Source organism: Peromyscus californicus, unplaced genomic scaffold (genome assembly GCF_007827085.1).
Source record: "Peromyscus californicus insignis strain IS unplaced genomic scaffold, ASM782708v3 Scaffold_8__1_contigs__length_139910024, whole genome shotgun sequence".
Taxonomy (NCBI): domain Eukaryota; kingdom Metazoa; phylum Chordata; class Mammalia; order Rodentia; family Cricetidae; genus Peromyscus; species Peromyscus californicus.
The window spans coordinates 128,865,918-128,877,914 of NW_026294606.1; the positions used below are offsets into that span (position 1 = coordinate 128,865,918).

At 43.0% G+C, this 11,997-nt stretch overlaps 1 protein-coding gene across 10 annotated transcripts in view; it reads left to right on the forward strand.

The window, feature by feature from the left end:
- Positions 1–11,997, forward strand: part of LOC128104485 (protein arginine N-methyltransferase 9-like) — a 61,048-nt gene that overhangs the window by 40,883 nt on the left and 8,168 nt on the right. For 5 of the 10 annotated variants that reach the window (XR_008216021.1, XR_008216022.1, XM_052729422.1 and 2 more), the window contains one exon: positions 592–702. The exons of 3 other annotated variants lie outside the window; for them this stretch is intronic. Coding sequence is in view for 3 of the 7 variants with exons in the window: in XM_052729422.1 (XP_052585382.1) it covers positions 592–702 (111 nt within the window). In the remaining 4 variants the exon portion in view is untranslated. Of the gene's footprint in view, positions 1–591; positions 837–11,997 lie in introns of all 10 variants that reach the window. 2 more of the 10 variants (XR_008216024.1, XR_008216023.1) reach the window with 1 other exon arrangement.

An 11,997-nucleotide genomic window follows, 5' to 3' on the forward strand; every position in this document is an offset into this window, starting at 1 on the left:
TCTTCAATCCAAAAAATTCTTTCTGGTGTCTTCTGTTAACCTGGCTTAGCAGTCTTGGGAAGCCAGGTCTGTTCATGTTGTGTTGTGCACATACACCCCTCCCCCCTACAGCAATAGCATTTTGACTTCTGTCTTCGGGTTCCTATTGCTGTGAAGAGACGCCATATCACGAGAAATCTTATAAAGAAAAACATTTAATTGGGGTTTGCTTACAGTTCAGAGGTTTAGTTCATTATTGTACTGGCTAGTTTTGTGTGTCAACTTGACACAAGTTAGAGTCATCAGAAAGGAAGGAGCCTCAGTTAAGGAAATGCCTCCATGAGATCCAGCTATAAGGAATATTCTCATTTAGTGATCATTGGGGGAGGATCCAGCCCATGGTGGGTCATGTCATCCCTGGGCTGGTGGTCCTGGGTTCTATAAAAAGGTGGACTGAGCAAGCTGTGGAAAGTAAGCCAGTAAGCAGCTCCCCTCTGTGGCCCCTGCATCAGATCCTGCCCTGATTGAGTTCCTGTCGTGACTTCCTGCAGTGATGGACAGCAATGCTGAAGTGTAAGCCTAATAAACCTTTCCTCCCCAACTTGCCTTTAGGTCATGGTGCTTGGTTGCAGTGATAGAAACCCTAACTAAGACAATCATGGCAGGCATGGTGCTGGAGAAGGAGTTGAAAGTTCTGCATTCTGACCCACAGCAGCAGGAAGAGTGAGTGAACCACTGGGTCTGGCTTGAGCTTCTGAAACCTCAAAACCCATGCCCAGTGACACACTTCTGTAGATGTAACCAACCGTCTTATTAAAAAAGAAACACAGAACCAATACAGAGATGAAAGCCAAGAGGTCAGAGCAATAGCTAAGAGCTAAAAACCTTACCCTTCACTGTCGCTGTTGTTGTGCCTCTCCGAAAGAGACCTACTTCCTGTGTGTCTGTCTTTATAAAGACTTTCTGTTCTGCCTTCTCATTGGTTGTAAACCCAACCACATGACCGCTTCATCACTGCCTGTCTATACAGACCTCCAGGTCTTCTATGGTTGGTATTGAGATTAAAGGCATGTGTCTCCAATGCTGGCTGTATCCTTGAACACACAGAGATCTACCTAGCTCTGCCTACCAAGTGCTGGGATTAAAGGCTTGCACCACCACTTCCCAGCTTTCGCTATGGCTTGCTTTATTTATAAACTTTATTTATTAACACACAAGTCACATTTCAGTACAAATAAAATATCACCACACTTCCTCCAATAAGTCTGCACCCACTCCAACAAGGCCATATCTCCTAATTCTTTCAAATAATGCCACTCCCTATGAGTCTATGGGGTCCATTTTCATTCACATCAGCAGACTGGGGACAGTAGTCTGAGATGGAAGTTACTGTCTTTCAGACCTTGAAATACTTCATTCTTAACTCTCCTCTTTTATAATTTGTTAAGGAATGTGCTATTTTGATGAGTCAGTCTTTATAATGTGACTTTTTTCTTTTGCAACTTTAGATATACTTCCTCTGTGTATTTTTAGTGTTTTGATACTAAGATAACATGGGAGGTTTGGTATTCTAAATGCCTCCAGTACCTGTATGAGCATCTTAGATATGGTGCAGTTTCTTGGGGCAATTTATAGAAAATTTTCCTGCACCTTTGACATGAAACTTAATCTGTCCGTGATTCATAGATTTGGTGCTTTCATAGTTCCTCATGACTCCTGCATGTTTCAAGTGTGCACACCCACACGCACACACGCATGCACATGTACACACATATATTTGGTTTCTCAAGAAAGGATTTCTTTGTGTAGCCTTGGCTGTCCTGGAACTAGCCCTGTAGTCGAGGCTGGCCTCAAACTCACAGAGATCTGCCTGCCTCTGCCTCTGAGTACTGAGATTAAAGTGCTGGGATTAAAGGCAACACCACCACTGCCCAGCCCAGGCATATTTTTTAAATTAATGTATCTTTGTTAATGAACATCCAATTCCTCATTGTCCTCAAGCTTTGATATTCTTGTCCTCTGCATGGTCCTTTGTGTTGCTGAATCTTTCCACGGATCTCTATTTGAATTATTGGAATTTTCATTTCCGTTTGTTTGGTTTTTCTTCAGTTTCTTTTACTAGTTTCCATTTCCATATCTTATGCTGACCTCCTTCTTTCATTCATTCTGCATGTTCTCTTGGAATTCAGGAGTTCATGTCTTCTTATTTTTTAATGTATTTATAATCATCTTTTGATTCTTGAGATTTCATTAATGTGCTCTCACCAGATGTGGTTACTGTGGGTTTGGTAGGTTTCACACAGCTGTATTGTCTTGGTATTCCAGTTTCCTGTGCTTTTGCCCTGAACTTAAACCTCTGTTGTTAGGTTGTTGGCTGATGGGGCTGGAGACTTGACTCAGCAGCTAAGAGCACTGGCTGTTCTTGCAGAGGACTCGAGTTCGAATCCCAGCACCTACATGGCAGCTCACAACAGTTCTAGTTCCCAAGGATCTGATGCACTCTTCTGGCTTCCATGGGCACCAGGCATGCACACTGGTGCATAGACTTACACGCAGGCGAGACATACATACACACAAAAAGTAAAGTACTAACTGGGAGATGGCCTAGGAATTAAGAACATGTGTTGCTCTTGCAGAGGACCTGAGTTTGGTTCCCAGCACCTGTTTATAGCTCACAGCCATCTGTAACTCTAGTTCTGGGGGATCTGACCCCCTCTTCAGATCTCAGGCACCAAGCACACAGGTGGTACACAGATGTACACTTAGGAGAAATTTTTTAAAATTACGTTGTGGGGGGCCATCACCCCCCCCCCCCACTTCCACAGAGTACTCTTGAGTAGAAGCAGCAGGAAATAGTAGATAGAAGTAAAGAGGGGAGAGAAACAGATCGAAAATACAAGATAGCCTCAGGAGGGCCTGGATCCTAATCCATCAGGGCCTGACTGTCTCTGCCCCAGGGTTTTTAAAGGAACACCAAGGGGCGGAGCAAAAGACCTCCCCCGAGCACAGCCAAGTGCAGACCATCTCAGATACCTGGTACTTGGGCCCGTGGTCCAGTCATCCTCTTTATGCAGACCTGCTGGATAAAGCCTAAATGGGCTCCAACATTACATCACCTTTATTCTTTCAGGTGAAAGTGTTGCAGTGTTAGAGGGATAAGGATGTGGTTGAGGTGTTGTTTTCTTCTGCTAGATTGCTGTTCCTGGCCTGGTCCCCAGTTCTCCTCTGACAACAGTGTCTGCTACAATAAATGCTATCAAGGGTAGGTCAACTGTGAAAATACTGTCACGGCCACATGAAAATGAGCCATCCCTTACACGCTCTTTCAGGAAGTCAAGGAGCACTGCTCGTACCTTGGACACCAGGTATGAGGGGAAGGAGGGAGAGTGAGACTAGTGTTTAGTGTTAGTGCAGCGGAGAAGTCGGAGAGGAGTAAGGAGCATGAGACGGGAGATACACAGATCAGATAACACAGCAGCCCGGCTCTTAGGAGGCTGACACAGACCCCACCAACCAGCGGAGCCTGGGTGCTTTGAGAAAGGAACAAAGAGTAGCTCTAGAACAACAAACTGACAGGATAAATGTGAAAGTGCTGGATGGTAACCATATGAAAGCCGTCTGTCCTGTTGTCGGGATTCAGTCTCAAGTCTAGACACGTTTGTCCTGGTTTCCAGAAGCTGACATGCTCTTAGGTATTTCACGGCTAGGACTTAGCTATTGGTCACAGTGCCCTGGGTGTCGTTCCCACCGCCCCCAAGGATCTCGTTTGGAATGCTGTTCCTGCTTCTGGGCTTCCCTTTTGCAGGCTGGGTTACAGACGCTGAGGTCTCACCTCTAGTTAAGCCTCCAGGAAGCTGTTGGCCAATGTCGACCCTGCTGTTGTGTGTCCAGTGTCCAGCATGCTGTTTAGAGCTTGTGTCTAAGCTCCCCCAGCAGACTCTGGCTCTATCCTGGTCTCCAGGTCACTGAATCCAGTGAGTTTTTGTTTCAAAGACTTCCATAGTCTAGAAGTATTCTACTGGCCAGGTTTTCAGTATGACTGACAGTTGATGAATTTCCTCAAGAGTATGGTTCACTGCGTGTCTTGGGTTGCAGAGACACAGAGGCAGCAGGGGGCCTTAATTTGAGGTAACTCTGCAGCTGCTGATCATGCCCGATCTTCACATTGTACTGGGCTGGGGCTGCACTAAAATCGGCAAGGAAGCGAGCCTTGATGTGGGACCTGGCTGGAGCCAAGTGCTCAGCTCTCAGTGCAGACAGAGTGAAGGTCTGGAGGGACGCAGTCCTGTGGTGTGGTGGCAGGAACATGAAGTGGCTTGTCATATTATGACCACAGTCAGGAAGGAGCAGACAGCACTTGCTGGCCACTTTTGTCTGCTTTATTGAAATGTTTGTTCAGGATTTTCCTCATTTGTAGCAGGGATGCTCTGTTACCGAGCTGTATGAGTTCTTTATAGGTATTAGCTTCTTTTAAGCTAGATATTGTTTGCAAGTCTTTTTCCCAGTAGGTAGGCTGCTGCTTGAGGTCACTGATATTTTTCCTTTGCTCTGCAGAAGGTTTTGATATAGTTGTTCTATCCTTAGGGGAGCTCTAGATATGGCAACTAAAACAGTGTAGGTGTTTTGTGTGGAAAGCAAAGACGAGAAAAGGTTGGTGTCCAGCACAAATGCCATCTTCCCAGGGCTTTGTGACCTAAGGCTGTTTGAATCTGTGGGTGCACATGTGGTGGTATTGTGTTCCCCAAAATATTGTGCACCCCAATAAACTTATCTGGGGTCAGAGACAGAACAACCACAATATTAAACATAGAGGATAGGCAGTGGTAGCACACGCCTTTAATCCTAGCATTCCAGAGGCAGAAATCCATGTGTTCAAGGATATAGCCAAGCATGGTGACTCACGCCTTTAATCCCAGAAAGCGAACCTTTAATCCCAGGGAGTGATGGCAGAAAGCAGAAAGGTATATAAGGAGTGAGGACCAGGAACTAGAAGCATTTGGCTGGTTAAGCTTTCAGGCTTTCCAGCAGCAGTTCAGCTGAGATTCATTCTGGATGAGGACTCAGAGGCATCCAGTCTGAGGAAACAGGATCAGCTGAAGAATTGGCGAGGTGAGGTAGCTGTGGCTTGTTCTGTCTCTCTGATCATCCAGCTTTCACCTCAATAACTGGCCTCAGGTTTGATTTTATTACTAAGACCTGTTAAGAGTCCTGCTACGTGCACAGGTGCCATCTGTTGTAGAATGTGGCAGATCAAGTCCTGCTGACTCATGTTTTGTTTTTATGGGCTAAACTTATGGTGTGATTTTAATTTAATTTTTTTTAGAATGTATTTACGACGTTTCTCCATTTCCTTTTCTCCCTGCAAAGCCTCCCATATATCCCTCCCTATTCTCCTTCAGATTCATGGCCTCTTCTCATTGTTATTGCATGCACATATGTACACATATATATTCCTAAATGTAACCTGCTCAGTCTGTATAATGCTACCTGTATTTATGTTTTTAGGAGCTGAGCATTTGGCACTAGACAACTAATTATTATGCTTTTCCATGGAAAAGACCATCTCTCCTACTTCCAGCTTTCCTCAGTTGCCTATAGTTCTTTGTGTAGGGTTGAGGCCTGTGGGGTTTTCCCTTGGTGTTGTCCTTGTTCAGCTCACATTTGGGCAGTCATGTTGGTGAGACTTTAGGGGTGTAGCTTCTGACATTACTAGGAGACACAATCTCACAGCAAAGTCCCTGATCCTCTGGGTCTTACAATCTTCCTGTTCCCTCTTCTGCAATGTGTTCCCTCTTCCACAATGTTCCCTGAGCCTTAGGTGTGGGAGTGTTTTGTAGATGTGTCCACTGGGACTGGGCTCCACAACTCTGCATTTGGTTATGGGATTCTGTAATGGTCTGTTGCAGATAAGTTTCCTTGATGAGGGGTAAAAACTACACTTATCTGTGGGTTTTCAGACAGATATTTATAGACTGTTGTTAGGGATTATGCTGGTTTAGTAAATTAGTGGTTGTAGATTCTCCTACAGTAATCACTGGCACTAAGTCGTTAGCCAGGTTTCCAGTCCCAGGCAGGTTTCCTCTTGTCAAGCAGATCTTCAGTCCAGTTAGGCTGTTGGTTACTGCCAAGGTGTGCATGCCGCTGTTGCGCCTTAGGGTCATCATGGCATGCGGGTTGTTGACGTGGTTCTTCCATCGCTGGGTAGGACTTTGGAAGCTTGCATGGTACCTTCTGGTGTGGTGTTCTGAAAGTCACTGGCAAAGCCAATGGTTCAGGGGCTTCTCTTAGTTTTGTTACCGGTCCCACATTTGTGTGCCTTGCACAGTGAGTCGATTTTGGTGTCTGGTGTAAAATAAGGGTTCAGTTTCATTCTCTGGGATGTAGAATCCAGACTTCTTGGGACAATCCCTGGGTGGAAGCTATTTTTTCTTAGTGTGCCCACTAGGTGCTCTTGTCAGCAATTATTCTGACTTTCCATTTTGTTCTACTTGTCTGGTTTTTGTTAGCGTCATGCTTTTTTTCCTTTAAACATTTTTATTTATGTGTTTGGGTGTTTGGCCTGTATATATGCCTGTGCACCAGTGTGCATGCCTGTGCCTGAGCTGGTCAGAAGAGGGCACTAAATTTCCCGAACTACAGTTACAGATGGTTTCGAGTTACCATGTTGGTGCTGGAAATCAATCCTGGGTCCTGTGGGAGAGCAGCCAGTGTTCTTGACCACTGAGCAAACTCTCCAGCCCACCACACTGTTGACCACTGAGGCTCTGTAACAATTCTTTCTTGAGGTGTGGGGTATGTGTGTGTTTCTCATTATGGTGCTCAGGCTAATCTCAAACACTGGGTTCAAATGACCCTTTTCAGCTTCCTATGCTGGGATGACAGGGGCATGAACCATGGCACCCAGCTTGTGTTTCAAATCAGGAAATGCCATGTGTCCAATTTTCCTCAGAAGTGGTCTGGCCTTTTTAAAAATATTTCTATATGAATTTTAGGACTGTTCTTTGCCTGAATAATGCCACTAGGATTCTGACTGCAGTTTCATTGGATCTATATGTTCCTGTTGGTAGTGTGGACATTCTGATAAGATTTATTTTCAGTCACAGGGTGTCCTTCCATTTAGCTTCATCTTCTGTTTCTTTGACCAGTGTTTTGTTTTTGTTTTTGGCATAGACTAGACTGTCCAGGAACTCCCCAAATCCCACCTGCCTCTGCTTCCTGAGTGCTGGGATTAAAGGTGTACACCATTAAGTCTAGCTCAAAAATTTAAGAAAAATGTGGACTTTTAATCAAGCAATTTTTGTTAAAGCATTAAGAATTTATGTTTAAAAAGTAAGACACAGCCAGATTGGTGGTGGTGCATGCTTTTAGTCCCAGCACTCAGATGGCACAGGCAGGCTGGTCTCTGTTTTGGTAACGAGACAAGAGACAGTGGGTCATTTGCCCCAGCAGAATGCCAAATGCCATTTATTGAAGGAGGGAGGAGGCCTTAAATACAGGCTTACAGCACAATGGGAGAACCCCGGAGGGCAGAAGTTCACTACCAATGTTCTACATTCTTGCATCTAAGCTGTTAACACCAAATGCAGGATACACAAACAAAGAACCTCCGGTGAGCATTCAGAAAGAAGGAAACTGGCCGGGAATCAGCATAGAGAGGACATCTGGTCAAGGTCAGCAAGCAAGGCGGCTGCTACCAAAAATGGGGAGCCATGGCCTTACAGGTCCCCGCTTTTTACTAAAAAATGAGCTTCTGACTTAGGATGCATGGGATGTCAGCAGGTCACCTTAGCCGTCATGGAGACACCTGTCCAGGCTACACAGGTGCTCTGTTTTAGGTTGGTGACTGCCCCCCAGGCATTACCCGTCTCTGAATACTTGAGTTGCAGAGTTAACTGCTGCCAAAGATCTCAAAGTGACGATGGGCTTGCAATCTGTGCGACACAGAAAAGACCAAGAGAAGTCCTAACCCACCCATAAGCCAGTAGGCTAAAGGCAATTGAGCCATTCCCTTCCTTAACAAGCTTACTGCAAATTGGAGTCCTTATAAGATGGTATCCCAAAAGCAAGTGGAACTTGAATTTTATCAATTTTATAACTATCAAAGCCAATTGAAATGTGTATAACTATTGAATAAAATTTATTATGCCAAATAGAATGAAAGATTAATTAACTGTGGTAGCTACTTTTGCTGCCAGGGTTTCCACTGTGCTAGCTGTAGTAACCAATTATGAAATAGCAATCCTAGAAACAATAGTGACAGTGGCCACCACTATTATAACAACAACAGCAGCAACGATGTCAAATTTTGTTTTGGAGCGTGTGAGTCATCATCTGTGTCTTACTGTCACGGGCCACTGGCATGGACACAGCTCCAGGAACATGAACCACCAAGGCTCATTTTTCTTGATTCCAGTACGACTTAAGCTGGCAGCTCTGTAAAGGAACAACTAAGAACCATAAAGGAACAAAAAATAACAGACAGCAAGCAAGGAGCAGAACTAATGGTCTCATAATGGCTACATTCAGGCTCACAAATTTTAAGTTATCTTTAAAGGAGGCTAGATGAATTTTAGGAGGCCAATAAAAGTTGCACAGAGCCACTCCTGAAAAGTAGGTACTACACCAGCTTGAAGAGGATTGCAAAAATGAAAAAGGCTTAGCTGGCATGCTACTTTTAACAAATGAAGGTCAGTGACCTTTAGGGTTATCCTTAATCTCCAAGGTGTCTGGGTGACTGTGGGGCATTTACCCACCAACCCCACAGTTTCCCAGAGTTTTCTTGAGTGTGACCAGCAGGAAATATTAGATAGAAAAATTTATTGTGGAGAATCTCGTGGAGATAAACAGATAGAAAATAAAGGATAGCCTCGAAGGGGCCTGGAACCTTTTCCAACGGGCCCTGACTGTCTCTGACCCAGGGAATTTATAGAGCTGCCAAGGGGTGAAGCAAAAGACCTCCTCCCCCAGCACAGCCAAGTGCAGACCATCTCAGACACTTGCACTCAGGCCTGTGGTCCTAATCATCCTCTACGCGGAATGCTGGGTAAAGCCACGAGGAACCCAAGAACGGGCTCCAACAGGTGACATATTCTCAAACACACTTGAAAAAGCAGTTACCACACATTACCTTCTGAAGAATCCAACCGCATGGCTACAGTTCCTAGGCTTACATTAATATTTGTCAAGGCTGGCCGTATTGGGTTCTCAATCCCCATTGGCATCAGAAGGGGAGAGGTTTTCACAAAGGCCCAATAGGTCTCTGTCATATTGGGATTTAGCAGCAGCCATCGGGCACACACAGCACTCAGGAACCCAAAGAGGAACCTCATTGTCCTGCAGAAAGACACAAAGAGATCCCTGGGCCCACACCAACACGGGATCCAGTCCCCTCCAAGTGCCAGTAGAAAGATCCTTCATGTAGATGTAGCCAACCATCTTATTAAATAAGAAACACAGAACCAATGCAAAGAAGAAAGCCAAGAGATCAGAGCTAAGAGCCTTACCCACATGCTGCAGCTAGCCTCTTCAGCCAAGAGACCTCTCCGAGAGAGACCTACTTCCTGTCTGTTTGTCTTTATATAGACTTTCTGTTCTGCCTTCTCATTGGTTGTAAAACCAACCACATGACTGCCTCATCACTGTCTGTTGGCTGTGTCCTTGAACACACAGAGATCTACCTAGCTCTGCCTACCAAGTGCTGGGATTAAAGGCATGCACCACGAATGCCCAGCTCTGCTATGGCTTGCTATTAGCTCTGACCCCCAGGCAACTTTATTTATTAACATACAAATAAAATCACATTTCAGTACAAATAAAATATCACCATATTTCCCCTTTTCTATTTTAATAAAAAGAAAAAAGGAAAAAGGTTATAACTAACATAAAAAATATACAAAAGTACAATAACTATATATAATATATACAAGTAATAAATACCTAAACAATGTCTAGTCCATTTGTATTTGACAAATTCCGAGAAAATAATTCCATTATCTATCTTATTTTGGTAAGTCCAAAATGTACCTAATTCACTTTCTATCCTAACTAGTCTTCAACTATAACTAATCTTCAACTATAACTAACTAATCTTCAAGTATAACTAATTAATCTACAACTCCCTCAGAGACCCAAGAAGGAAATAATATTACCTAACAAAAATAAAAACAGGAAGTGCATGCAAGCAACTTCCAAAAAATTTGTGAGTTGACAGAAACAGCCAGCTGCCTGGACAGTCACCTGAGTTTTCTCCGCAGTGTTGGGGCATCATCTTCAGCCTATAGGCTTAGCGTATCTGACAGACTCATTTGTGAAGTAGGATGTACACAAGGTCAACAGTTCAACCTCACATTGGTGAGAGCAGTCCATGTACCAGAAACACCTGAATTCCACTAGTGTCATGTCATGATTCAGGATTTTAAATTCTGAAAATTGTTGATGGTTTTTGAATTCAGCTGTCCATTCTTCCTGGTTGTGTATATATGGCTTCATCTCAGCATCCCATTCTTCTTCACATCCCTCTATTAAATGCCAGTCTACTATTGAGAGGCATGAGCTTAGTTACTCTTCAAGAATAACTGTTTCAGCTGCTGTTCCATTGCACATCAGAGGCCATCGGCCCACTGCCTGTTCAGCTGCCTTCGAAGAAAAGGGCACTGTACCTTTTCCGAATTGTGAAGGCCATTTCAGGGATGGTGCCATATTGTCCTGGCTTCAGAAGATGCCTTTTGATAAAGCCATAACCACACTTGTTTTGGCAAGAATCAGCAGTCCTTTGTTTCGTGTCCTGTTTGTCCTGTTTGTCAGTAGTTGATTTGAGGATACTTTGTTGTCCAGTAGCTAACTTTTGCCACAATGAAAGTTAACTTCAATTGCAGTTTCTTCAATGCCCATATTTTCTCTGAAGTAGATTGGTACTGCCAGGAGCCGACATGTCTCATAGTCATAAGAAAAAAGAAAAATTTTCTAAGTTATTAAAACATTTTAAATGCCATGTTCTGTAGATCTCTGAAGGGTTTGAAGATGACCTGTCTATCTAAAATATATCTGCTCAATTTTTAAAACATACCTAATATGACTACAAGTTCTATTGTAATGTCTAACTACTAACTTTCATTTCTTTATATCCTAATAGTTGGTAATAATAATATTCAAGGATCAGAAAATTGAATTATTTGTTAAATGAACAGTATAAGTACAATTAGAAATATACATATAGCATTTTCTAACAATATCAATTTCAATATATATAATTTGTATGTAATATAAAACAATCCAATCCAATGTAAAGTATTTAAAACTAGTAATTGTCTTTTTCTTTCTTTTTTTGTAAACAAGAATCTTAAATCTAATCTCCTTTGCTTAGCCCTTTTCCTAGTTCTTGACATCAACTTGTAACCAACCCCCCTAAACAATGAAAATTATCCCAGACCCAAAACCCATTAAAAGACAAAAAACCACCCTCCCCACACCACCTCTTTGGGAATGTGGGTGTCATATTCTTAAAATTGCTTCCTGCTGGGTATGGGCGAAGGTATCTTTATCCTGAAAGAAAAATTTTAGGTTAATTGTCAAATTCTAGGAAAGGTAACTATATCCTTCATTATCCAGTCTGTGTATAATGCCAAAGTTCAGGGTTTATCTCAAGTCCTTATTCAAGTAGTCTTTGAGACTGGATCATCTCAGCTAGCCCTCTCAAAATTGCTCTGAGCACTTTGTAGTTCAAAGCTGATCTGTAGATGATGATTGTCAGCTTAGTGATATTATTATTGTCCATGTAGAATTGTTGTTGTTGTGGGGCCCCATCTTCTTCCTGGAGACTTCAGTTGATGTTAGGCCTGGCCATGATTTCCTGTAGAAAACTGATAAGAGACTCGAACACAAAGACATATATATGCAGCTAATTGAAGCCTTTTTTCTAGAATTAGTTAGTACTCTATATGTCCATTCATATCTTAACAAAGTTTAAAATATATATATATGTATATATATTAATGTTTTAAAATTGATATAAAATTTTTA